The 27,827-nt window shown below is 45.2% G+C and overlaps 1 protein-coding gene across 1 annotated transcript; it reads right to left on the bottom strand.

Annotated features, from left to right (window-relative positions):
- Nucleotides 1–1,500: 1,500 nt before the first annotated feature.
- On the bottom strand, nucleotides 1,501–27,428 carry CYP2B6 (cytochrome P450 family 2 subfamily B member 6). The gene is made up of 9 exons (XM_016936038.4): nucleotides 27,220–27,428; nucleotides 15,696–15,858; nucleotides 15,413–15,562; nucleotides 12,801–12,961; nucleotides 10,478–10,654; nucleotides 9,735–9,876; nucleotides 7,401–7,588; nucleotides 7,070–7,211; nucleotides 1,501–3,248 (listed from the first exon to the last, which is right to left on the bottom strand). The coding sequence occupies exons 1-9, from the start codon at nucleotides 27,412–27,414 to the stop codon at nucleotides 3,067–3,069; spliced, it is 1,500 nt and encodes a 499-aa protein (XP_016791527.1). The 5' UTR covers nucleotides 27,415–27,428; the 3' UTR covers nucleotides 1,501–3,066.
- Between the last annotated feature and the right edge of the window lie 399 nt (nucleotides 27,429–27,827).

Raw genomic sequence — 27,827 nt, 5'->3', positions numbered from 1 at the left:
GGACCACATCTCAAAGCCTCAAGTCTATCAGAATTTCACCCTCCAGTCTGTCTCCTCTCCATTTCCCCTTATAAAATTCCAGAAGCTTCTGTAGTTAATATATAAGCCAGAAAGGAACTCCCAAGCTTGTCTGTGGAGTTCCACCCAAAGTTTGACCCCAACTGCCTTGCTGTGTGTGAGCTGTTTCCCATCTACCCACCTCCTCCTTTTCCATCCCTTCCACACTCTCCCATCTCACCACCTGGACAGACTTGAGAAAGCCCTGTGGTTTATTTGCAAAATGCTACCCCAGGAAGGGCAGAGGCCAGGGCCTAGGAGAGAGGCAGCCCTGGGAGGTGGGATGGCCCCAGAACCAGAGTAGCAAGGGGCCACTGGGGACAATGAGGAATGAGAAGGCTGAGGGCACCATGGTCCTCATTCCTCCCGCCTTCCATTCTGCTGTCACTCTTAAAAGACATGTTGCTCTGTTTGTTGTTTTATTTCTGTGGTTGGTGAGGGAAGGTGTGCCATGCATTTGCACAGGCAGAGTCCCTGCTAACTCTTCAGAGGATACAAGGAGCCCAAAGCTGGCAGGTGCTGCAGAAGCCAAAAGGTTAGCATCTCAGGGCTGAGTCCCAGAGACAGCTTCCCATTGGCCACAGGCTGGCTGATGTATCCTTGGGATAAAAGTATTAAACTTGCAGAACCTCCCTCAGGGAAGGGTGGTTGTCCTGCTGGTGGAATGTGTGGAGACTGGATTTATTTATTTATTTATTTTTGAAGTGGAGTCTCACTTTGTCACCCAGGCTGGAGTGCAGTGGGGGGATGTTGGCTCACTGCAACCTCTGCCTCCTGCGTTCAAGTGATTCTCCTGTCTCAGCCTGCAGAGTAGCTGGGACTACAGGTGTGTGCCACCTCACCTGGCTAACTTTTGTATTTTTTTAGTTGAGACAGGGTTTTTGTATGTTGGGCAGGCTGGTCTTGAACCCCTGACTTGAGGTGATCCACCCAACTTGGCCTTCCAAAGTGCTGGGATTATAGGCATGAGCCACAGTGTCCAGCCTGGAGGCTGAATTTAGAGTGGTTCCACTTCAAGAATAGCTCTAAGCTTTATCAAAAGGTGGCATTGCAGCACGGGCTACTGAGAGTAACTGGCAGGCAGAATTGGGGGCATACTGAGCCCTTTGGAGATGAGAATTTATTCTGGGCCAAAGAAGAAAGTGGGGTATGGAGGAGATATAGTCTGATGGAGGAGGCCTAGCTCCATTTTGGGTGGGCTGTGGGGGTAGGGGGTGGCTGATTTAGCCACTCATTCATTCATTCCTCACCAAATATTTTGAACACCTGTCATATGCCACACGCTGTGTTGAGAGTACAGTGATGAGCAAGACAATGGTTTGGCCCTTCACAGAGTTGGCATTGAGGTGAGAGAGGCATTCTCACCAACATTCCTTCCAGAAAAATCCCTAGAGACCCGACAATAAAAGAGTCACACACAAAATGGCACAGATCACCTCTTGGTGTGGGGAGGTCATGCTTTAGCGATGTTTATTTAATTCTCAGCGGATTTGCAGGAACATATCAGGGAATCCAAAGCACCAGTGCAGAATCCCACAGCTCAGGGAACCTGCGCCAAGGAGGCTTTTTGATAGACGGAAGCAGTAGGAAGAGGCAGCTGGGAATGAGGACTGGGGAAGACTACAGCAGTGTGTGACTGTGGTCTACAACAGGCACGAACCTCAAAAATAGCATTCAACATGAAAGCAACCAGACACAAAAGATCACATATTATGCCTGTAATATCAGCACTTTGGAACACTGAGGTGGGTGGATCACCTGAGGCCAGGAGCTCACCACCAGCCTGGCCAACATGTCCCTACTAAAACTACAAGAAAATTAGCCAGGCATGGTAGTACATGCCTGTAATCCCAGCTACTTGGGAGCTGAGACTGGAGAATCTCTTGATCTTGGAAGGCAGAGGTTGCAGTGAACAAAAATTGCACCACAGCACTCCAGCCTGGGAGACAGGGCAAGGCTTAGTTTCAAAAAAAAAAAAAATCAAATATTGTATGATTCTGTTTATGGGAAATATTCAGAATTGGTAAGTCCATAGTGACAAAAACCAGATTGACAGGGGCTGAGATGAAAAAGAGAATGGGGTATGGGGAGTGACAGCTTGATAGGTATGGGTTTTGTTGGGGGGGAGATAATGAAAACATTTGGAGCTAGGAGAATCACCTGACATCAGGAGTTCAAGACCACCTAAAAATACAAAATTTAGCCAGGCATGGTGGGGGATGCCTGTGATCCCAGCTCCTCCAGAGGCTGAGGCAGGACAATCACTTGAACCCAGGATGTGGAGGTTGCAGTGGACAGAGATGGCACCACTGAACTCGAGCCTGGGTGACAGAGTGAGACTCCATCTCAGAAAAAAAGAAAATGTTTGGAACTAGATGGTGGTGGTTGTACAGCTTTGTGAATGAACCACACGCCACTAAATTTTACACTTTAAAATGGCTAATTTTGTGTTATGTGAATTTCAGCTTAATTTTTCAAATTATATATATACATGGCTGGGCACGGTGACTCACGCCTGTAATCCCAGCACTTTGGGAGGCTAACGTGGGTGAATCACTTGAGTTCAGGAGTTCGAGACCAGCCTGGCCTACACGGTGAAACCCCATCTCTACTGAAAATACAAAAATTAGCCAAGCGTGGTAGTGCATGCCTGTAATCCCGGCTACTAGGGAGGCTGAGGCAGGAGAGTTGCTTGAACCCCGGGGGTGGAGGTTGCAGTGAGCCAAGATCACGCCACTGCACTCCAGCCTGGGCAACAGTGTGAGACTCTGTCTCAAAAAACAAGAACATATATATATATATGATTTTGTATATTATAATTTTTCAATAATCTCACTCCTGCACTCACTTGCAATGTGACCTCAGACAACTGGTGCCATGGCGGGGAAGGAAGCTGGCTTGCAGCAGGTCTCTCAGAGGCAGGAAGTTGCGGGGAGTCAGAGCCATTGTCTACAGAGGCGGGGACACTGAATGACCCTGGAATCCTTTGACCCCCTTCCCTCAGCCCCTTCAGCGGGGCAGGAAGCGGATCTGGTATGTTGGGGGTATTTTGCCCACACCACACTCCTGGGGTGTCAGATCGATGTCTTCTGGGGCCTCGGGGCTGGCCACGGAGAAGTTCTGGAGGATGGTGGTGAAGAAGAGGAACAATTCAGCACGGGCGATGCCTTCACCAAGACAAATCCGCTTCCCTGTGGGCACAGAAGGTCACCAGCATGGGCACACTGCAGGTGCATACTCTTTGCTCTGCCATGTCCCTAAGCCCAGACATGTATGTCCACTGCAAGAGATTTGCATAAGACTGGCCTTTAACCTACAATTCAGGATGGACTTTTAGGAAGCTGCTCTGAAACCAGATGCAAATCTTTGAGTGGATGTGCCATGTTCATTTCTCTCTCCCTTTTTTTTTTTTTTTTTTTTTTTAGATGGAGTCTCTCTCTGTCACCCAGGCTGGAGCACAGTGGTGCTATCTCAGCTCACTGCAACCTCCACCTCCCAGGTGGTTCAAATGATTCTTGTGCCTCAGCCTCCCAAGTAGCTGGGATTACAGGCACCTGCCACCACGCCTGGCTAATTTCTTCTATTTTTAGTAGACATAGGGTATCATCATGTTGGCCAGGCTAGCCTCGAGCTCCTGACCTCAGATAATCCACCTGCCTTGGCCTCCCAAAGTGGGATTACAGGCATGAGCCACTGCACCTGGCACCATGTTCATTTTTATATAAGAGAGTTTCTAGCTTCTGTTACAGTTCCAAAGGGTTTGGCGAAATCCACAGAGTATAATGACCCATTTCTGGTTCTGTGTGTGTGTGTGTGTGTGTGTACCTGTACATGTGTGAGTGTGAGCACATTTATGACAACATTCTTAGTGTTCTTCACTTCTCATATGGGGAGAAGGGCACCTCCCTCAAAGGGCTCTTCTGAGGTTAAAAGAGACAATTGTAAAAATTCTTAGAACAGCACTTGGCTTGTGCTAAGGAGGCTTAAGGTTTGGTTACTGCCTTGTGTTTGTTTCTGGGGTATCTGTGGGGTATGTGTTTCTGGCCATGTGTCTGTGTCTGTGTCTCTAGGCTGTCTTCTAGTCTCAGCGTGAGATCCACAGGCTTCAAGAGCTCAAGGGGGGAAAAGCCCAATTGTATATAAATTGTGAATGGGACTGATGCATATGAGACAGGGAGGGTCTATGGCTTCCACTGATTCTCAGAGGTGCAAGGAACCCCCAGTAGATTCTAAACCACAGATTGGGAGAAAAATGAGAACAAAGGGTGCTGGAAAAAGCTGAGGCAGAGACAAAGGGAGCCTTTCCCTTCACTTCAGTGTTTCATAATCTGCAAACCTTGGAAAGGCCATGTCAAGTGTGAGTTTTCAGGCATTCCCTATGCCTGTCAAGTTGTTGGACAAGTGTGTCTATGTGGAGGTGTTTGGAAAAGTGTCCACATCCCTTTGGCACACCCAGAAGGTGGGTGACATGAGCTTAGAAACAGGCAGGTCTCTGGGCTGGTTCTTCTGTAACTATTTGTGTGACCTAACATTTTTCACAACAGCCTGAGGCTTGTTATCTCCCTCTCATCACGCCCTCCCCATCTCTGGGGCCGTCTGTTTGGACACCTTTCAAATTTCTTTGGCTGCAAGTACCCTTTTGGCTTGGGTTATACCTTTCTTTCTGCCCCTGGCAGCCCTACCCCTGTCTTTTTCTCTGTCTATACCTGTCAGACACAGCTTTTCTTCTTTTCCTCTGCTTTTTTTGGCTTTCTTCCATCTTGCTTAACTTCCTATCTCCATCTATTTGAATCTGATTTCTCCCCAATCTCTTTCTCTCTCATTCTTTCTTTTCATCTCCCTCTAAAGATACCTTATTTGTCTTGTTCATTCTTTCTTCCTCTCTTTTTATGTCACTCTCTCTTTTTCCTATCTCTTATTCTGTTTCTCTCGTTTCCCTCCTTTCTCCCCTCCTCCTTCCTTTTCCTACTCTCTCTCCTCTTATTCCTCCTCCTCCTCCTTCTCCTTACGTGACTCTCTCTCTCTCTGTGTCTCTCTCTCTTCCTCTCTGTATATTGTCTGAGGTTTGCCCGCTGTCTGTCTTTCTGCCACTGGCTCCCCATCTCTATCTCTATGTGTTCCCTCTTTGTCCCTAACTCTGTTTCTCAGTCTCATTATCTTTGTTACTTATCTGTCTCTGTCCTTATTTCCCTACATCTCTGCCTCTCTTAAAACAAATTAGCAGGCCAGTCGCAGTGGCTTATGCCCGTAATCCCAGGACTTTCAGAAACTGAGGTGGGCATATCACAAGGTCAGAAGATCAGCACCATCCTGGCTAACACGGTGAAACCCCGTCTCTACTAAAAATAAAAAAAAATAGCCAGGCATGGTGGCATGCGCCCGTAGTTTCAGGTACTCGGGAGGCTGAGGCAGGAGAATCACTTGAACCTGGGAGGCAGAGGTTGCAGTGAGCTGTGATCGTGACACTGCACTCCAGCCTGGGCAACACAGGAAGACTCCGTCTGAAGACAAAAAAAAAAAAGAAACTTCAGATAGCAAAATTGAGAGAAGACATTGACATTCAAGCCATCACCACACATGTTCCCAATTTTCATTGAAGATAAAATGTGGAAGGAGGTCACTGTACTGCGCAAAACCGGGGGGGGCTGGGCCAAACCCTGGATCACTGAAGTCACTGATGAAACTCAAGACTGGGGGTTTGTTTCTGGGGCCTTTCATGGATGGTGCATGTTAAATTCAATTAAATTTGGCCTAAAGTGGCCTCCCTGCATAACAAATTGTAATGTAACTCAACATGTAAACAAACTTGAGAGTATATTCTTGTAACAAGTAACCTTGGACAATCAGGGCAGCCAAGCTTCAGCCAGTCACAGGCTACAAGCTGCCCAGACATGCTCAGATAAGGCAAACACAGAGCTGTAACCAATCAGGCTGTTTCTGTACCTCAGTTCCTTTCCCTGTGGATAAATAGTGCCTGACCACATTGCTGGATGGAGCTCTCTGAACCTTTCCTGGTTCCGTGTGCTGCCCAATTCATGAATTGTTTCTTTGTTCAGATAGACTCTGCTAAGTTTAATTTGTCTAAAGTTTTTCTTTTAACCAGCCAAAGAGTGGAGGATGAGAACTGGGACAAGTCAGAGCACGTCAAGACCTTTTCCACCTTCCCAGTGCTAGACCATAAATCCAAACTCCTCCTGCAACCTTCAAGGTCCTGCCCAGATGAGCCCTTTGTCTTATTCCCTTCTGCAATCTACAGCCAAGGCTCACTGGACTTCCTATAGATTCTCAATGGTACCATCATGTTTCCACGGTTGGCCTTTGTCCTTGCTGTTTCCTTTGCCTGGAACACACTTTGCAATGGTTGATTGATGCTCACCCATGAACATGTTAGCTCAGAAGCCACTTCCTCTGGTAAGCTTTTCCTTACTGACCCACCACAAGATTAGCTACTATTTCCTATTTTGTGCTCCCAAAGCTCCCTTTAGAGCACTTATCACAATTATGTCTAATTATAATAATAATTGCCCTTGTGAGCATGCCCTTTGTGCCAGGCAGTTCTAAGCATGTTGCAGGCATTCATTCATTTCATGAGATGATTATTTTATTATTATTTGATGAATGCCCATCTTCCCTGCTGGACTTTAAATTTCCTGGGGCAGGAACCCTGTCTCTGTGTGACCTGTTTGATGCATTATCTTCAGCCCCCAGTACAGCACTGGGCTTAGGGTAGTGCTCAACAGATTTTTTCTTTTTAAGAAAATGAACTCACTGAGGTTTAGAGATGTTAAAATACTTGCCCAAGGTCCTGCTTGCCAAGATGTGCCTTTGGAAATGTAATATTCTTTCTCAAGCCTCCTTACAGGGTGGTAGTGAAGATGGAATGGGATAAGGCAGGTGAAGCAATCAGAATATATTAAGTGCTCAAATAATCAGTACCTCTCGTTGTTTTTCTCAAGTTGGGGATAGTACCTGCCCTCTGGTGTCTGGGAAAGAAATTGTGGGTCCAGCTTACCTAAGGAGAAGGGGATAAAAGCTTCATTCTTTTTCAGTGCCCCATTGGCATCCAGAAAGTGGTCAGGATTGAAGGCGTCTGGTTTTTCAAAGTAGTGTGGGTCATGGAGAGCAGTGCTCAGGATAAGAAATACTTCCGTGTCCTGAGGGAGGATCACAAGATCAAAAGATATTGCCATTCCCTGCCAACCCTCCACACACTCCACAAAAAAGAAATACAAAAAACAAAAACAACGGGACTCAATTAAGAAGCTAACAAAAGGTTGAGTTCGGGGATTAAGAGAATCCAGGATGCCCAAACAGGAGGGCTATGGGGTTCCAGCCGGTCTTACCTTGGGGATGATGTATCCTCGGAAGCTGGTGTGTTGGGTGACAATGTGGGGCACACCCATGGGGAGAAGGTCAGAAAATCTCTGAATCTCATAGATGACTGCCTCTGTGTATGGCATTTTGGCTCGGTCATGAAGCTCTGGAGGGCGATGTGGGCCAATCACCTGTTCAATCTCCCTGTAGACTCTCTCTGTACAGAAAAGAAGACCAATGAATCTCATTTTAAAGAGGCATTTCAGGCCAGGCATGGTGGCTCATGCCTGTAATCCCAGCAATTTTGGAGGTTGAGGTGGGTGGATTCCTTGAGGTCAGGAGTTCAAGATGAGCCTGGCCAACATGGCAAAATCCCGTCTCTCCTAAAAATACAAAAAATTAGCTGGGTGTGGTGGTGCACACCTGTATTCCTAGCTACTCAGGAGGCTGAGGCAGGAGAATCACTTGAACCCAGGAGGTGGAGGTTGCAGTGAGCCGAGATCATGCCACTGCACTCTAGCCTGGGTGACAGAGCAAGACTCCATCTCAAAAGAAAAAAAAATTTTTTTAAAAAGAGACCTTTCAGCAGGGACACTACTTTCTATTGACCAATGAAAAACCTATAGTAAAGGGTTAGATCCTTGATACCCCTCAAAGTAATCAGCATGGGGTGAGGGGAGGAGGGAGGAAGCAACAAGAATTCTCACTGCTTGAAATCTAATGAATATTACGGATCCTCTTCCCACATGCCCAGGTACACACACACACATGCACACACACACCACGATTTTGCATGGAATTTCAGATTAAGAACTCCAGGCTACAAACCTCTCAAAACACCCACTCTAAGATGAGTAGAAAATAAACTAATATTTATTGTGTTTATAATATAGTTGAGACACTATTCTTGGTCCTCGGGTATATAACAGTGTAATAGAACAATAGATGAATCCATGAACAACTGGATAAAAACATCAATCAATCAATCAATAGATCAATTCATGGATGAAAAGATTGATGAATAAATGAACAAACCAATAAATGGATGTCTGTATTTACTTATCAATTAATAGATGGATTGATTAATTAATCACTAATGAATGGTCCACAGACAAAGAAATCAATGAACCCAATTAATGAATAATCACATGAATGGCTAGATTTATGGAAGAGCAAGTGAATAATTAAATTAGTGAAGTATGAGTAAATAAAGGAGTAAATGAAAGGCTGGATTGAATGATAAGTAGATCAGAGGTGAATAAATGAGTGAATTATTGTGATAAATGAAGGAAAGCATGGATGGATTAAGGGTGAATTGAAAGGTTGACTGATGGAAGGATAAGAGTGAAACCTAGTTCATAGAAGGATGGATGAATGCATGAATGAATGAATGAATGAGCCAATGAATCAATGACAAATAGTCCATCAACATACCACTGTTTCAAAGGATCAACTTGTGGATCAAGTAATCCAAATAAATGAATGACAGCATATGTCCTTAGATGAATCATAAATGAAGGAATCAGTAATTATACATTCTTTAATTAATGAATTAAAGAATGAATAGATGAAATGATAAGTGGATGGATCGATTTTTAAGTGATGGCACAGAAAGTCAAATATTGCATGTTCTCACTCATGAGTGAGTGCTACAAAATGTGTACACATGGACACAGAGAGAGGAATGATACACAGTGAAGACTCAGAAGAGTGAGGGAGCAGAAGGGGGGTGAATGATGAGAAATTACTTAATGGGTACAATGTACACTGTTCGGGTGATAAATACCCTAACAGCCCAAACTTGACCATTACAAAACCTACGCATGTAACAAAACTGCATATGTACCCCCTAAATTTGTACATCATGAGGTCAGGAGATCAAGACCATCCTGGCTAACATGGTTAAACCCCATCTCTACTAAAAACACAAAAAATTAGCCGGGTGTGGTGGCAGGCGCCTGTAGTTCCAGCTAATCGGGAAGCTGAGGCAGGAGAATGGCGTGAACCTTGGAAGTGAAGCTTCCAGTGAGCCAAGAGCATGCCACTGCACTCCAGCCTGGGTGACAGAGCGAGACTCTGTCTCAAAAAAGACAAAAACAAAAAACAAACAAACAAACAAAAACCTTAGAACAAAAAATCCTTAAGTGATGGAAGAAAACAGTGGGAGAACGCATGGACAGATTCTTCATGCATCCATGCATCCACCAACAGAATTGGCTTGGTTGGAATCTAGCCCAGAGCCTACAGTGCTCCCAGAATAGGAAGCCAGCATCCCCTCTCTCATCCAGGTGGTACCTATAGCCCCATTTCTGCAGCTCAGAAGGAGGTCAGAAGACCCCCTTGACTGGCTGTCCCTGGCCCACCTGCAACATGAGGGTATTTGAGCATGAGCAGGAAGCCGTAGCGGAGAGTGGTGCTGGTGGTCTCAGTGCCAGCAAAGAAGAGCGAGAGCGTGTTGAGGGTGAGGTTCTGGTGGCTGAATTCACTGTGTGCGTCGGATTTCTCCTGCGTCCACAGTAGGGAAGGAAGGGGAGGGTCAGGGGAGGCTGTAGCCTTGCTGTGTATACGCTCATCTCCCTGGCTGCCCTCCGTTGGCCTAAAGGTCTTTGACACTATCTGGCCCAGTTTGCTTTTCTCTGTCCTCTACACATCCAGCCGCATATCTCTAACTCATCTCTCTCAGCCTCTCTTTAGTCTTCCTGACTCTGTTTCTATCTCTCTCCACATCTCTTTGATGTGTTTCTCTCTTTTTGTCTCCCAGTCTCTTTCTGCCTCTGTGAGTTTTTTCTCTTGTTGCTGTATTTTTGTCCCTTGCCCGGAATTCCTTCCTCAGCCAGTCTTCTCTCTCTATCTCTCCCTCTGTCTTTCATTCTGTCTTCCCACCTCCCCTCTCTCCCTGTCTCAGTTCCTCCTCCCTATTTTCTCCTTCCTTTCACCTCATCTTTCTTTCCTTCATCTGCTCTCCTCCCTTTCCCTATTCTCCCCTCCCTAGTCTTTCTTCTTCCCTCCCCATCTTCCCCTTCCCTACCCCTTTTCCCTCCCTCTTCTCACCTCTCCATCTTGCCCTCCCTCCCCTCCCTTCCCTTTTTCCTCTCCCAGACCCCACTTTTTCCATGTGGAGCAGGTAGGTGTCGATGAGGTCCTTGGGGGCGCTGGGGTCCAGGGTTTCACGGTGCTTCTCCACACTGTGGCCAATGTAAGCATTGATTTCCTGAAGGTTTTTGTAAACTTGCCTGTGTGCCCCAGGAAAGTATTTCAAGAAGCCAGAGAAGAGCTCAAACAGCTGCAAGAAAGAAGGGGTGGTGAGGTTTGCCTAGGGCTGAGCTAGCAGGTCACAGGGAGAGAGCGCCTCCTGGGCCCCAATCCGTCCATGGGAACCCCACTTCCCCACTCCCCTCTGTCTCTGAACCCCTCACTCACTGACTCTGTCTCCTTTGATCTATCTCACATTTACCTCTTTCTGCATCTTCCTCCCTCATCCTTCTGTCTTTTTCTTGGCCTCTGCCCCATCTCCCTGCCTCTCTCCTATCTCTCTTAGTCTCTGTCTCACTTCCTTTCTGTGTCACTCATTGTCTACCTCAGCCTGTTTATTTGTCTTTCTTATACTTTTCTCTCCCTCTTCCCACCTCTCTTCATCTCCCTTGCTGTGTCAGATATTAATAAAATGATTCTTACACAAGATAAGCCTGCTGACATGTTAGGACTATGTATTTTGGAGGTTATTTCTATTACTTTGATGAAGAATGGAATGCCTAATTTATTGCAAATAATTGCAAAAATGCAAACATATATAGTCAGATGTAAATCTCCTTCTTAATCTCTCTTTCTAGAGATAACCATTGTTAACTGTCTGGTGGGTCTCCTTCCAGACTTTTCTCTGTGGTTCTCGGTGGGAGGAGAACATTAGAATTACTGGTCGGGCTTGTTACAAGTACTCACCTTGGGCCCCATCCCAGACTTTCCAGATCAGACCGCCTGGAAAGTAGGGTCCTGAAAATCCATAACTGTGACAACCCCACATGTGAATCCAACATACACCCCTGCTTAAGAGCTGTAGCTATGTTGACCAGCCTGGCCGACACAGTGAAACACCATCTCTACTAAAAATACAAAAAAATTAGCTGGGTGTGGTGGCGCTCGCCTATAGTCCCAGCTACTCGGGAGGCTGAGCCATGAGAATCGCTTGAACCTGGGAGGTGGAGGTGGCAGGGAGCTGAGATCACACTACTGCACTCCAGCCTGAGTAACAGAGCAAGATACTGTCTGAAAACAACAACAACAACAAACTACAGCTATGCATACTGTTCTGCAGCTTGATATTCTTAAATTTAATATGTAATAGGCATATTTCCAGGTTAATAAATAAGGAGACATTTTAGTATTTTGTTTTAAAAGAGCAGAAGACTACCTTTACAATCTGGGGAAAGTTTAAAAAAAACACAGAGGGAGAAGGAGAAATGGGAGAAAATGAAGAAATGCTGTTCCTTATTGTCATTTATCCTTCATTTTCTTTAGGTGGAGAGCTTTACCAAAGACTGAGAAGCAAGGATACAGAAGAACCAGAAGCAGTCTGGGCATGGTGGCTCACACCTGTAATTCCAGCACTTTAGGAATCTGAGGCGGGCAGATCACTTGAGGTCAGGAGTTAGAGACCAGCCTGGCCAACATGGCGAAACCCCGTCTCTACTAAAAATACAAAAACATTAGCCTGGCATAGCGGCAGGCGCCTGTAATCCCAGCTACAGGAGGCTGAGGCAGGGGAATTGCTTGAACCAGGGAGGTGGAGGTTGCAGTGAGCTGAGATTGTGCCACTGCACTCCAGCCTAGGCAACAGAGCGAGGCTCCGTCTCGAAAAAAAAAAAAAAAAATTAGCCAGGTGTGGTGGCACATGCCTGCAGTCCCAGCTACTTGGGAGGCTGAGGCAGGAGAATCACTTGAACCCGGGAGGTGGAGGTTGCAGTAAGCCAAGATGGCAACACTACACCCCAGCTGGAATGAAACAGCGAGACTCCGTCTAAAAAAAATAAAACAGAAATGACATCCAGGAGCAGAATAGACATGAAGCCCAAAGCCTTATTCGTTCTCTCTCTCTCCCTCTCTTTCACACTCATTCTCATCAACTCTGTCTCTCAGAATCTCTTGATATCTGCTCTTCTTTGTCTTGTTTTTGCTCATCTTCCTTCTCTCAGTCTCTCTCTGACTCTATTTCTGCCTCCCCATCACGCCTCATTCTCTCTCTCAGTGTCTCTATCCCTGTCTCACCGTCTCTCCTCCCTCCAGGTCTCCATGTCCCTGATTCTTCACATGTCTCTGCGTTTCTTCCAGGGATAAGCTGCATTTCTGAGCCCCCAAGACAGGTCATCCTTTTCTCGTGTGTTCTGGATGTTCACCTCACCCCCACACCCCCTCTCCCTCTCCCTCTCCCTGACCTGGCCGAATACAGAGCTGACGAGTGAAAAAGTCTGGTAGAATAAGTTCAGCATCTTCAGGAACTCTTGATCTTGGTAGTGGAATCGTTTTCCAAAGACGATGGAGCAGATGATGTTGGCGGTAATGGACTGGAAGAGGAAGGTGGGGTCCATGAGGGCTCCTAGGAAGAAGCAGCAGGTCAAGGACACAGACTGAAGTGCCTGGGGAACATCAGGCTGTCACCTATCTCTGTGCGATTGTCTGCCATCACTCAGTAATGGTAAACATGAGAATAACCGTAACAGCTAATTATGTACCAGCACGTCACGCGTAATTCCATTGAACTCTCACTACAACAATGTGAGGCAGATGCAATTCGATTATTAGCTCCAGTTTATAGATGGGCAGACAGAGAGGTTGAGTAATTTGACCAAAGTTGCACAGCTACTCATTACTGAGGCCAGGATTTAGACCCAGGCAACACAGCTATTGAGTCCATGCAGCCGGTTCTCACTCTGCACCTCCTCTCAGGCCCCACCTCTGACTCTGGGAGTGAGTACAGTTAAATCCCAGGGGTAGGGGCTGGGCAGAGTAGGTGTTCAATCAATTGCTTGTATAAATTAAAAAGCCCTGGGTGGGCACAGGGGCCCATACCTCTAAACCCAGCACTTTGGGAGCCTGATTCAAAAGGATCAGGAATTCAAGACCAGCCTGGGCAACATAAGGAGACCCTGTCTCTACAAAAAAAAAAAAAAAAATGTAGCTAGACATGGTGGCACATGCCTGTAGTCCCAGTTGAAATAGTCCAGGGGGCTGAAGTGGGAGGATCACATGGGCCCAGGAGTTTGAGGCTGCAGTGAGCTATGATCGTGCCACTGCACTCCAGCCTGGGTACAGAGTAAGACCCCGTCTCTAATTTAAAACAAATAAAAAACCATCTTTCCACCCCTACCTATTACTCCCCCTTAATCTCTTCTTTCCACATCTAGGGCTCTCCAGTCTTCTGGGAATTATTCTGTGCTTGTTAAGTGATACCTGTATACACCAGGCTCAGCACTGGCCCCAGCTGGAGGGAGAGTGGTCTGTAAGGACCCAAGAACATCAGGTTAGTGCAGCCTGTCTCTGGTTCTCACTTGCCTGTCTTCTCTCATTCCTCTGCAGACCTTTTCCTAAGTTTGTCTGTCTGTCTCTCTAATTTTCTCTGCCTCAATTTCTCTTTGCCTTTGTTTCTTTCTGTCTCTCTGTGTGTATATTTGTCTCCCCCCTGCCGTTCTTTATTTTATTATTATTATTATTATTTTTGGAGACAGAGTCTCACTCTATCATGCAGACTGGAGCGCAGTAGTGTGATCTTAGCTCACGGCAACCTCCATTTCCCAGGCTCAATCAATTCTCCTGTCTCAGCCTCCTGAGTAGCTGGGATTAAAGGCACGTGCTACCAAGCCTGGCTAATTTTTGTATTTTTAGCACAGATGCGGTTTCACCATGTTGGCCAGGCTGGCCTGGCCTCAAATGATCCGCCAGCCTCAGCCTCCCAAAGTGCTGGGATTACAGGCGTGAGCCCCATGCCCAGTCTATATATCTCTTTGTTTTGGTCCCTCTATCTGTCTCTTTCCTCCTGCCTGTGTCACTCTGTTTCTTCCTGTCCTTCTCTTCAGTCTTCTTGTCCCTGTTTCCCTATAGCTCCTGGGTCTCTACCTCCCCATGCAGCCTCTGCATTTATATCCCAGAGTCTCTTGAGAAATTTTGATAAGAGAGATGGTAAACACCTGGCATGAATGAGATGGAGGTGCTAGCCAGAGACCCGTCACCTACATGTCCCACAGACACCAAGTTATGGAGAACTCAAAAATAACCTAGTGCTTCATTGATGACCCCTCCAGCTGCACCCGGGCAGAACACCCCACCTGGCCTGTTTGCTCACTGCCAGCTCATCAGCACCTCACCCAGGGCAAGGAAAACACAGTTCATTATTTGTTAAATGTCTGTAGTTTTTTTCTTTTACATAACTTCCGTTTTTGACTTTGACAGACACAATTGATCCATGAAATTATATGTCTTTGAGGGTTTGTTTGTTTGTCTGAGACAGGATCTTGCTCTGTTGTCCAGGCTGGAGTGCAGTGGCACAATCACAGCTCACTGCAACCTCAACCTCCTGGGCTCAAGTGATCCTGTAGTCCCACCTTAGCCTCCTGAGTAGCTGGGACTACAGGCACACACCACCATGCCTGGCTCATTTCTTTTCTGTATTGTGTAGAGACAGGATCTCATTATGTTGCCCAGGCTGTTCTCCAACTCTTGGCCTCAAGCAATCCTCCTGCCTGAGCTTCCCAAAGTACTGGGATTACAGGTGAGAGTCATCACATCCAGCCTCTTTGAGTAACTCTTGGACATTATACACCTGGCATCTCTCTCTTTCCCTGGCTCTCTGTGTTTCTCTCCTGCCCATCCCCATCCCTCTCTATTCCCCTGTCTCTCTCCCTCTCTGTCTCTATCCCTCTGTCTGATGGTGTCTCCAGTTTCGTCTGTCTCTGTCTGTGCCCTTATATACCTCTCTGTCTTTCTATTCCCGTGCACCTGCATCTCTCAGTGTTTCATTGTCTTTCTTTCCTATTCATCCCCCAGGACTCACCCTTGGATTTCCGAAGCTCCTCTATCAGACACTGAGCCTCCTCCTGAATCCGCTCCTCCACACTCCGCTTTCCCATCCCGAAGTCCCTCATGGTGGTCACAGAGAATCGCCGAAGCACCTTCCAGCGGTTTCCATTGGCAAAGATCACACCTGGGGTGCAGGGGAGGTGTGGGTTGGTTGAAGAAGAAGTTGGAAGAAGGCTCTGAGTCCTTCTTCCCCCCATATACTCCCTTCCCTGATGCACCGCCCACCCGCCCCCTCCCAGTGCCTCTGAGGCCCTCACCATATCCCCGGAAGAATGGGTCGACCATGGCGATTTTTCCCCGGCCAGAGAAGGCCTCAGCCTTGTCCACCAGGGCCTCCCGTATGGCCTCTACTCCACACAGCATGACCACGGGCCTCGGTCCCAGGTGTACCGTGAAGACGTCCCCATATTTCTCTCGGAACTGCCAATCACATCCACACCAGGGGTGGCTGTTAGTCAGCATACACCTCATTTGTAAAACTATCAAAATACTTACATACCAGATTGGTAATTAGCCCTTCCCCAACATCCGCCTCCCCAGGCTGCCCTTTCCCCTGCTGGGACCCAGCAATTAAGGGTTAATGGTTAACGCTGTCCAAGGGAGAGAATACAGTCATGGGTTCTTAGTTTCCGTTTCTGGTGGGCCAGTAAAGCCCCTTCCTCATCCTTCCTTTCTGTGTATCACTGGAGACAGAAACTGAAAACCATGGCTTCAGGCTGCTAAAAAGCTAAAACAAAACAAAACAGAACAACAACAACAACAAAATAAGGCAGGTTGGACAAGCTTAGGTTAATGGGTGGCCCAGCCAGGGTCTGCTCTGATTGGCTTGTGCCCTAAACAGTAAAGATGGTTGATAAAATACGATGAATATCACCCCCACCGCATACTTCTTATGATCTGTGGTTTTGCTTTTTGCAGTTTCAGTTACCTGCAGCTAATCGCAGTCTGAAAATATTAAATGGAAAATTCCAGAAATAAAGAATTCGTAAGTTTTAAGTTGTGCATCATTCTGAGTAGGATGATGACATCTCTCACCATCCACTCTGTCCCACCCCGGACATGAATCATCCTTTGTCCACCATGTCTGCACTGTGTATACCACCCTCCCTATATAATGTGATTGTACAGGGAAAAAAAAAAGAGTATGCATAGTGCTCAGTATTATGTGGGGTTTCAGGCATCCACTGGGGGTCTCAGAAGATATCTCCAGTGGATAAGGTGGGATTACTGTGCAGCCACTTGGGGAACTGCTGGGCAGTATTTCCTGAAGCTGAACAAATGGATACCCAGGAAACCAGCCACTTCACTCCCAGGTACATGCCCACCAAAAATGTGTATGTGTGTTCACCAAAAAATGAACAAAATATTCACAGAAGCTTTCTTAATAAAATGCTCATCAATATAGATATAGACAAACAGTGAGGGTTCTCACAATAGACTAGTATACAGCAACAAAAAAGAACAAACTACAGCTACAGGCGACAACGTGGCTGAAACTCACAGGCATAATGTTGAGTGGAAGCAACTAGGCACAAAAGAGTCAATGCATCATAATTTTATGTGTATGAAGTTCAAACACAGGGCCAGGCGTGGTGACTCACATCGGTAATCCCAGCAATTTGGGAGGCTGAGACGGGCTGATCACGAGGTCAGGAGTTTGAGTCCAGCCTGACGAACATGGTGAAACCCCATCTCTACTAAAAATACAAAAATTAGCCAGGCACGATGGCTCTCACCTGTAGTCCCAGCTACTCGGGAGGCTGAGACGAGAGAATTGCTTGAGCCCAGGGAGGCGGAGGTTGCAGTGAGTCGAGATAGTGCCACTGCACTCCAGCCTGGGCGACAGAGCAAAATTCAATCTAACGAACAAACAAACAAAAACAAAAAAGAAGTTCATACACAGATAAAATCAACCCATGATCAAGATGGTAGGTGGATAGTGAATAGAAAAGAACAGGGTGCAGGGTTTCAGGGCATTCTTGCTACTTGGCCTGCATGTCAATTACATGAGTATGTTCAGTTTGTGAAAATTCATTGAGCTGTGCGCTTTTTACAGTGATGTTCAACTTCAATAAAAACTTGACATAAAAGTCATAAAATTTGTTAAGTTTACTTACAAATGCCCTGCATTGATCTCTGCAAAGCCCCTTCACTGGACTTCTGGATTACATGCTTACTCCACTTAACAATTGTTTCACTGCCCCACAAGCCAGGGTAACCCCACTAAAATGTAAAATAATTAATATCCATATGCTCACCAAGGCCTACAATATTCCCACTTTGCTGAGAATAAGATCTGAAGTCTCCACTGATGGTTCACATGGTCCTACATGACGTGGCCCTATTACCGCTCTGACTTCTCCTCCCACTCATTCCTCCATGTTGTTCTCTGACATTTTTCCTGTTTCAGGATTCTTGCAGCCACCCCTGCCTCCTTCTAGTGCCTTCCACCTGAATCTTTCATTGTCTCTGCTCAGAAAAAAAACAAGACAGTCTTCCCCTAACCACTCAATCTAACGTAGTTCTCATCACTTTCTGAAATATCCCCCTGCTTTAGTTTAATTGTAGCTCTTCTCCACCTAACATTTACTTATCTGTTTATTTTTTGCTTATCTGTCTCTGCCAAAGGACTGTCCATAAGTGCAGTGACTTCGTATGTCTTGTCCAAGATGCCACATCATCAATTCCTAGACTATTTTCTGGTATATAGAAAGTGCCCAGTGAATTGTTATTGGATTCGTGAATAAATGAATGAGTGGATCAAGGTAGTTGCCATTTAATGAGCACTTATTATATACTAGCTGTATGCAATATCCCATTTAATCCTCACAACCACCTTAGGGGCACACATTCTCATTGTCATGATCTTAACTGACAGAAGACAAAACTGTGACTCAATGCATAAGAGTTGAATCTGAGACACGAGCCCACATCCCTCTGACATCAAAAAGAATCTGGAAGCTTATTGGGAAATGGAAAAGCAACAGCACCACCTTCCTCAGCCCTGACACACACTTGCTCATGCCCTCCCTCTTTCCCCCACCCCCGAGAGATGCAATCATAATAGATGGTCGTGAATACCTAGAGGATCCTCAGAAGGTTTATGAAAGAGTTTTAGGGAGTGTGTGAAGCCTCACAACTTTATGCAAACATGTATTTGCCTATTTGGAAAAGAGGGGGCCACAGCTTTAATCAAACTCTCAGAGAATTTCATAATCCACAAATTGTTAAGCAGCTTTAGTCTAGGAGGGCTTTGGAGACAGACCTCCTGCTGGATCTCAGCTTCCCCTTTTCCCAGTTGTGTGCCACTGGACAAGTGCTTTCCCCAGGCTGAGCATCACTATCACTAATTTTTTTTGTTTGTTTGTTTCTGTTTGGTTTTTTTTGAGATGGAGTTTCACTTTTGTTGCCCATGATGGAGTGCAATGATGCAATCTCAGCTCAGGGCAAACTCCGCCTCCCGAGTTCAAGCAATTCTCCTGCCTCAGCCTCCCGAGTAGCTGGGATTACAGACATGTGCCACCATGCCCAGCTAGTTTTGTGTTTTTTAGTACAGACAGGGTTTCTCCATGTTGGTCAGGTTGGTCTCGAACTCCCGACCTCAGTTGATCCACCTGCTTCAGCCTCCCAAAGTGCTGAGATTATAGGCATGGGCTGCCATGCCCGGCCACCATCCCTAATTCTAAGATGAGGGTAGCACCTCATCTTGTCCACAGGTAGTTGTAAATGACACCTGGAAAATCCCCATGACAACACAGATAATTCCTAGACACATTACTCTAGTGAGAAAACTAAGTCCATTGATTCACATGATTGCGTGATACTCTTGTCACACATGGAAAATGATGAAAAGAAAACAATAGGCACTTGGGACCTTTACCTGTATGATGCAACTCTATTTGGTGAAGAGGGATCCCCAGATCTGCAACCCCCTATTGAGGGCCAGGCAGCACTTTGCAGGCCCTGGCTGACTGCCAGTTCCGCTGAGTCAGGCTTGGAGCTTTCACTCACTGACTCCTTCATTTGTTCCTGTTCACATATTTACTAAATGCCTATTGTGTACCAGGTACTATGTTCAGCACTGTGCTGATACCTCACAGGCCTTCCTTGTCTGGAAGTGTGAGGGAGAGCTCAGCCACAGGATCACAGGTAAATGCAGCATTGTCAAGGACATAGGCTCAGTAAGGAGGGGGAGCTGGTGTATGAGGGCATATGGTGGGGACCTGAGGGTCAGGAAGTCTTCTCAAGGGAGCTGCTGCCTAGCTGAAGAGCTAAGGAACCCCAATAATGAGGAGCAGACACCGTTCTTGCACTGACATTAACCAAGATGACCCACCCACATCCTCAAATAACAACAACAACGACAAAAACAATTTGCCCCAAGTCCTCCCTGTGAGAAAATGGAAATCTTTGCCGCAATAAAGGAAGGGAGAGGGTCAAACATGTCTATGCAAAACTTATCCCAATGCTTTGGGAGGTTGAGGCAGGAGGATTGCTTGAGTCCAGGAGTTCGAGACCAGCCTAGGCAACATAGTGAGACCCTCCCCCAACACGTCTCTACAAAAAACAAAAAAAATAGTGGGGCATGGTGGCTCACACTTTTAGTCCCAGCTACTCTGGAGGCTGGGGTGGGAGAATCTCCTGAGCCCAGGAGTTCAAGGGTGCAGTGAGCTATGACTGTGCCATTGCACTGCAGCCTGGGTAACAGAGTGAGACCCTGTCTCTAAAACAATTTAAATGAAAAAATTCTTTAATATCATTCCTGACAAGCCTCCACTTTCTATGAACTAATAAGGTAGCCACAAAGATCCTTTTGAAAACTCCTTTTAGGCAAATACAAATTTCATTGACAGTTTTGCTTGTTTCCAAATTTGTAAAGGATTGGGATATTCAATGACCATACCAGCTTTCATAAAGAAAGCGGGCAGTGGGATACCAAGAGCTAGAAGGAACAGCAAATTCTGTTAACAGAGGCATGATTTGTGCCCAGATAACGTCTGCAGAGCTTGGAAAAAAAACCCTTAAAGAGAAAGTTCAGTGAATTGTGTAGGATGTCTTTGACCAGAATTTAAACCTATGCACACTTTCCTAAATGTTATCACTCCTCACATTGCAGATGATTTTTTTTTTAAGAGACAGGGTCTTGCTCTGTGCCCAGGCTGGAGGGCAGTGACATGATCATAGCTCACTGCAGCCTCAAACTACAAGGCTCAAGTCATCTTCCTGCCTCAGTCTCCCAAGTAGCTGGGACTACAGGCACATGCCACCATGCCTGGCTAAATTTTTTAAAGTTTTTGTAGAGACAGGGTCTTGTTTGGTTGCCCAGGCTGGTTTCTAACTCCTGGCTTCAAGCGATCCTCCCACCTCAGCCTCCCAAAGTGTTGGGATTACAGGTATAAGCCACCACCTCTTTGAGTGTTGCCCAGTGGTGTCGTGAGCCACCCAAACAACATCTTACCTAATCATAAGACTCCTTGGCTCCCTCCATGTCATTCCCCTGAAAAATCTAAATGTTCCATAATTTGAGAGTCTGTGACCAATTACCTTGTATCTTCCAGGTAAAGTGACAGTGTCTAACTGATAACCAAAGACCACATGTTTTGACTAAGTGTCTAAGATAAATATATATGTATGAAAATTATCACATTCACCATTTGTATGTCCATGTATTCTGTCTAAGCAAATAATTTAAAAATTCATGGTAGTATTGGCATATATACTCTGTACTTGGTATCATTAAAAAGACCATTGATCAGAAATTTAAAAAATAACTTAATAGTAAAAGGATAACGAGCCTAAGATTCAGGAGTATGGTCAACATGGGAGGGGGAAGGGGAAGAGGAGCTGGAAGGTATTGTCAGTGTTCTAATTCTCCCATTGGAAAGTGGGTTGATTGATTAGTAATAATAAGTAGATAATTAATCATAAAATCACGCATGGTAAGCAGTGATAAGCCAGGTAAATACTGAGCAAGTGACAGTTGCTGTTATAGGGCACTATGTGTACTGTTGATTAGCACTCCCTACCCAGACTCCTTTCCTGTTCTCCCTCTCTCCTCCACTCTCCTGGCACTGACATGGGCTAGTCTGCTCTCTCTCATTGACACAGCAAAATCTATTTGATTCGTGCCACCACCTCTTTTACCTCATTCTTTCAGTGGCAGGCAGTTACCCAAAGACATAACAGAGGATGGCAGAGAAGAGTGAAATTCTACACCTGTGGCTCATACCCAGACACCTCTTCATGCCCACTCACCCCTCCAAGGACAGTGCCCCCATGCAGTTCCAATTCAAAGACAGGGTCTCAATCTGTTACCCAGGCTGGAGTGCAATGGCACCATCAAATTACCTATGATAACCTATTTAATAAACCAGTGTTATATACCTGAATTAGAGAAGCATAAATTGCTACTCATGGTATTAAAATTTGTACTTTAGAGTCTGTAATTCCAGTGTGAAGCATGCACTCATGGAGACCCTAGATGGCCGACTGGTCCTTCCTGAGTTCTTAAAATTTCCATTACTAAAAGCTCTGTATTCCATGACTCATCATAGAAGAGAGAAAATGATCCAAACTGTGAAAAAATATTGATGAGGTGACTGTTCTAAGATTGCTAAATGGTTTATAACTAATATTTGGTTTATCAAATCCATAATTCTAGTAAGACAACAAAAACCTCAGGTGATATATTTCTGGCACTTGGTGGATCATTTGAACACTTGAAGCTGGAGTTAATTCAACTGCCAGCTTCATTGCATGTTTTCTGGTTGTATTAAAGTGTTTCTATGCACAAAGATCAATCAATGCCATAACAGTAGATAAAAGGTTATTAGAAAATGTATTTCCTTACTGGGCATTCCTGGAGAACTCTCCAGTGATAGAGGTACTTGTTTCACTAGACAAGTGGTAAAACAGTTAAATAAGGTATTGAAGAAGGAATTAATGAAATCAACTATAACCTAATAGTAGTAGTAATATAAATTTTAAAATCCTCTTAAGGTTTCTGCAAAGTATGACCGCACCTTACATTCAAGTTAAAAGAGAATATTAACAGCCTGTCTTCTCTCTGTGGACAGTGGACCTTACCTATACTCCCCAACTCCACATCCCTCAAAGTTTATTACAGGTCCAGTGAGTTCCTGCACAGCTGCAGGGTCACAGGACCGATAAGGTTAGGTTGCAAGACATGTCTTTCTCAAGATGTAAGAAATGTTATTTAACTGCTTTGTTTCCCACTTCTGAAACTGGCTTCCTGCCTCATGTAGTTCCCACCTTAATATGTTTAAAAGTAGGAAAAGCCCTTTGTTCAGGGCTCAGACTTTCTGGATGTATGTCTGGCTGAACCGGTGATCACCTTAATTTAATAAACTCTCCTGAACCTTTTTTGGTCTCTCCAGTCTTTGATTGTCCTGCAACAGTATTACAAACAAATATCACTAGGCAAAGCATGCTGAATTGATTGGAGTCCCTTGGTCTAAGGTATTATTGATTGATGGCAATCAGATCCACTCCTACTGGAAAGACATAGATAGATCTCTTGTAAAATAGTAATAGAAGGCCTATGCCCCTAATAATAGAATCTCATGTATCTCCCACTCTTATAAACTCTGATATGACTCAATAAGGCAAGGCTATAATACTTTATGCCAAAGCATGTTTTCACCAGGTAAAATGAGTCATTGATGACACATCGGTTGATGACAACCAGACCTTTCATGATCTAGAATTTAGAGGTTGGGCCCTTTGGAAATGACACCAGACAAACTGTCCTTGAGCTCCATTGGAAGAGACTGTACCAAGGTCTTCTAAGACTGTTCCTTGTACTCCATTGGAAAGGACAATGCCAAGTTCTTCTCTGTAGCAAAATGTCAGGGTCTCAGATCTTGGATCCACATCTCTCCTTTGGAAAGGACCCTTCTAGACTCCTAGAACTGTATGTCTGTTGGAGACTTTAAGGCAAAGCTGACCAGGGAAGTTTTTCCCAGAAGCAGTTGGCATCTTATACGCGCACAGCTTTTCCAAGATTGTGGATCAAGATTTCTCTTCCATCATGAAAGCATTATCTTTTATCCTTTCTTCCCCATTTCTTGCTGTCCTAACCCTTTCCCTTTCCTTACAAGAAAATCCATAGGACTATAATCTGTGAATGGCTTTAGCAAAGGCTTATACTCTAGCAAAACAAACAAACAAACAAACAAACAAGCAGTTGTTGAGTTTGTGAGCCAATGCCCCAAAATCAGGAAATAATTTCACTGGTGCCAATGCCTCTTCATGTTCCCAATGAGAATCACCCAGAAACTCCAAAGGAGGAGTGGAAAGCTATGTCTTGATATTCTAGACATCAATTGCCACTTGCTTTTTTGCACTCACTGGAAATATTTGGTAGTGATTATGTTATTAGTTAGTTAATATAATAACAGTATGAAATAACATACTATTAACTAGCTAATAACATAATCACTACCAAATACAGAAAATGTATCTGAATAATGGCTGCAAAAGGCATATTTTGCTTCCAGGCATCCCGTATGCAAGACCTGGTGACTACCTATGGGGGTATGGGTAATTGCGTGTGTAATGTTACTGGATTAAATATGTAAAGTGGCCAGGCATGGTGGCTCATGCTTGTCATCCCAGCACTTTGGGAGATTGAGATGGGAGGATTGCTTGAGGCCAAGAGTTCAAGATCAGCCTGTTCAACATAGAAAGACCCCAGTGCTATAAAAATAAATAAATAAGTAAATACAGTAAAGTCTCTTTCCAACTAAATGTGGTTATGCACCTTCGCAGCATGCTGGAATAAGACCATAAAAAAGTAAGTTTCCCACTTTGTTCAGGAGCTATGCAGACTTATGGGTAAACAAATCTAACTGATCTCTGCTCTAATGCCAGTAGGTGACCCTCTTTTCCAACACCACGAGTGCCTACCTTGAGTATCCTGAGGTTTGCTTACTCTGTTCTTTCTCCTCACTGGTCCAGAACTTGCTATTTGGCCTAGCTCACTGCTGCTTTCCAAATTGTTTCCCTGAGAGTTTCCTAAAACCTCCCGTAGTTAAAAGCCAAAACAGTCAATGACTGAAATTACTATCAACCTCAAAATCAATGAAGATAAGTTGGTTTCTGTTCAGAAAAGGTTCCAATTGGGTTCCTGGGTGCTCACTCTTGGTGGTATTTGGGTGACAGTTGTATGGAATCTGAGGCTAAGTTATACATTAAGGGACATCTTGAAATTTGTAGCTAATTGAACCTCCAAGGAGTTCAGATGGGTAGAAGCCACTCTCCAAAAAGGAGATGAGAACATTTGTGGCAACAAAAATGCTTAATGGAACATCATGCAATTTTAGATCTCCTCTATGCCTATCTTGGAGGCTTGTGTATGGTGCTGAAGAAAACAAAATATTGCTCTTATCTTTCCAGTGAATTCACTAGTGCAGATAACTTAATTTAAAATGCGGCTGACACTGCTGTTTCTCTAGACACTGCCACCAAATACACTAAGGACATTTCTCAGGGGAAAGAAACAGATATGTGTTTACAGGTGCAGCTAACAGTTGGTTTGCAAGCATCCTGAATGGTGATGGTAAGTGATATGGTTTGGCTCTGTGTCCTCACCCAAATCTCATCTTGAATTGTAATCCCCAGGTGTGGAGGGAAGGACCTGGTAGGAGGTAACTGGATGCTGGGGGCGGTTTCCCCCATGCTATTCTTGTGATAGTGAGTGAGTTCTCACAAGATCTGATGGTTTTATAAGAGGCTCTTCCCCCTTGGCTCTCTCTCTTTTTCCTGCCACCTTGTGAAGAAGGTACTTGCTTCTCCTTCACCTACCATCATGATTGTAAGTTTCCTGCTTCTCATTCATCTTTTGCCATGAATTGTATTTTCCTGGGGCCTCCCCAGCCATGTGGAACTGTGAGTCAGTTACATCCCTTTTCTTTATAAATTACCCAGTCTCAGGTATGTCTTTATAACAGTGTGAGAATGGACTAACACAGCAAGCCTGGCTATCCCAAGCTTTTCTACTCTTAATGTTTCTTCTAGTGGGTCTCCAGGATACTATGATATGTGTTACCAGGCCAACTACAAATGAATGCCTCTATAAATCAAGTTATTTTATAGCAAGCTCTGGTCCTTAATCACCATCATGCCCTGAACAAAATCTACGACTAACTAGACTCTAATACTATTGAACTATCTTTATTGTCTGAACTTTGAATTATTCGATTTTGATCAGTTTGGCTCATGGACACACTCAAGTTAAAAGATACTATTAACAGCCTTTCTTCTCTCTGTGGACAGTGGACCTTGTCTATACCCCCAAGTCCACATTCCTCAAGGTTTATTACAGGCCCAGTGACTTTATTTTCTTTGTATTACCCTCCTGAGAGCCATCATAACAGTCTCCCTGATGTGTTGTATTTTCTCAAGAGTCTTGGCCAGGTGCGGTGGCTCACACGTGTAATCCTAGCACTTTGGGAGGCCGAGGCAGGTGGATTGCTTGAGCCCAGGAGTTTGAGACCAGTCTGGGCAACATGGCAGAACCCTGTCTCTACAAAAAATACAAAAATTAGCTGGGCGTGGTGGCATGCACCTGTAGTTCCAGCTACTTGGGGGGCTGAGGCAGGAGGATCACCTGAGCCTTGGGAGGTCAAGGCTGCAATGAGACGTGATCATGCCACAGCACTCCAGCCTGGCTGACAGAGTGAGGCCCTGTCTCCGAAAAGAAAAGAGTCTTAAATGCTCATATGCAGCCATTCTTTGTACATCAGTGGTCTCATTACAGTGGGAACAACAAAAACATGAAGAAAACGTAAAGAATCACTCAACTACTTTGACATTGTCCATTGTGAATTCCATACTGAGAGCAAACAAGTCCATTATGATGGTGATAGAAGTAATGTTGATGCCCAAGGTTTTGGTCAATCTCAAAATTTTGAGGCTGACCAAAAGGGGAGAATTGTTTAATTAAATTAAATTTGATCTAAAGCTCTCTCTGTATAGAGTGAACTGCAACCTAACTTGGGAGTATATTCTTTTTTTTTTTTTTTTTTTTTTTTTGAGAAGGAGTCTCGCTCTGTCACACAGGCTGGAGTGCAGTGGAAAGATCTTGGCTCACTGCAACCTCTGCCTCCTGGATTCAAGTGATTCTCCTTCCTCAGCCTCCTGGGTAGCTGAGATTACAGGCACGCACCACTATGCCCAGCTAATATTTGTATTTTTAGTAGAGACAAGGTTTCTCCATGTTGGCCAGGCTGGTCTCGAACTCCTGACCTCAGGTGATCTACCATCTCGACCTCCAAAAGCGCTGGGATTACAGGCATGAGCCACTGCGCCTGGCCCAAATGAATATATTCTTGTGACAAGTAGCCAAGTGTTGGCTAATCAGAGCAGCTGAGCTTTCAGTCCACACAGGCTGCAAACTGCTCAGATTGTGACCAAGTAAGGCAAGCTGTGATCTGTGGCCAATCAGGCTGTTTCTGTATGTCACCTCCTTTTTCTGCCTGTAAATACCACTTGACCATACTGCCGTGTGGTGTCTTTCCTGGTTTAGGGAGCTGTCCAACTCATGAGTCACTTCTTTGCTCAAATAAACTCTGCTAAAATTTAATTTGATGTTTCTCTCCTAATGATACCACTCATCATGCTTCACTATGCTCCGTACTCACCAACCATCCCCGTGCCACCCGTGACTCTGGAAGTCTGCCTCATTCTGTTTGGTGAAGCATCCCCAAGTACCAAGGCAAGAAGTAGCCCACCCTCAGACCCCATTCATCTGTGTCTTACCCTCAGAAAGGATTTGAGTAGGCCTCTTCTATCCATCTGCAGAAGGTTCCCCAAAAGGGGCAGAGGGCGGGGCCCTGGTGGGAGGCGGCCATGGGTGTTAGGGTGGCGCTGAACCAGGAGTAGCAAGAGTCCTGTGAGGAGTGCAAGGAAGAGGAGGACGCTGAGTTCCATGGTCCTGGTCTGACTGCCCTGCATCCCGCTGCAGCCTCCAACTGGGCCTTTTATCCTGACCCTGCCTCTCCACCCAGTTATGAAATTTCATCCATTCCCCACCTCCTTTTTCATCATTGTCCAGGAACATTAGCTTAGAAAAAGTTGTTAGGGAACCCAGACTTCCTGCTTGGGCAACCCAGTGACCTGATGCCTATCCCTTTACCCACTCTGTAGATATTGGCAGGGATACAGTGGTAGAGATATCAAAGTCCACGTGAGCAAGTGAATGTGTGGTGTGTGGGTTTATGGGTATATGTATGTCTATTTTTGTAAGCATAGGTGAGCTTGCACTTTTTTACTTAGCTTTGTCTGTCTGTGCTTGCATACATTTTCCATGCCTGCTTGCATCCGTGTATGTGCTTATATGATTTTTACATGTAAAGGGGTGTTTGAAT

The sequence above is a fragment of the Pan troglodytes genome, chromosome 20, assembly GCF_028858775.2.
Source record: "Pan troglodytes isolate AG18354 chromosome 20, NHGRI_mPanTro3-v2.0_pri, whole genome shotgun sequence".
Lineage (NCBI taxonomy): Eukaryota > Metazoa > Chordata > Mammalia > Primates > Hominidae > Pan > Pan troglodytes.
The sequence above is the reverse complement of the archived record's forward strand: the minus strand, read 5'-3'. Positions and strand labels throughout refer to the sequence as shown.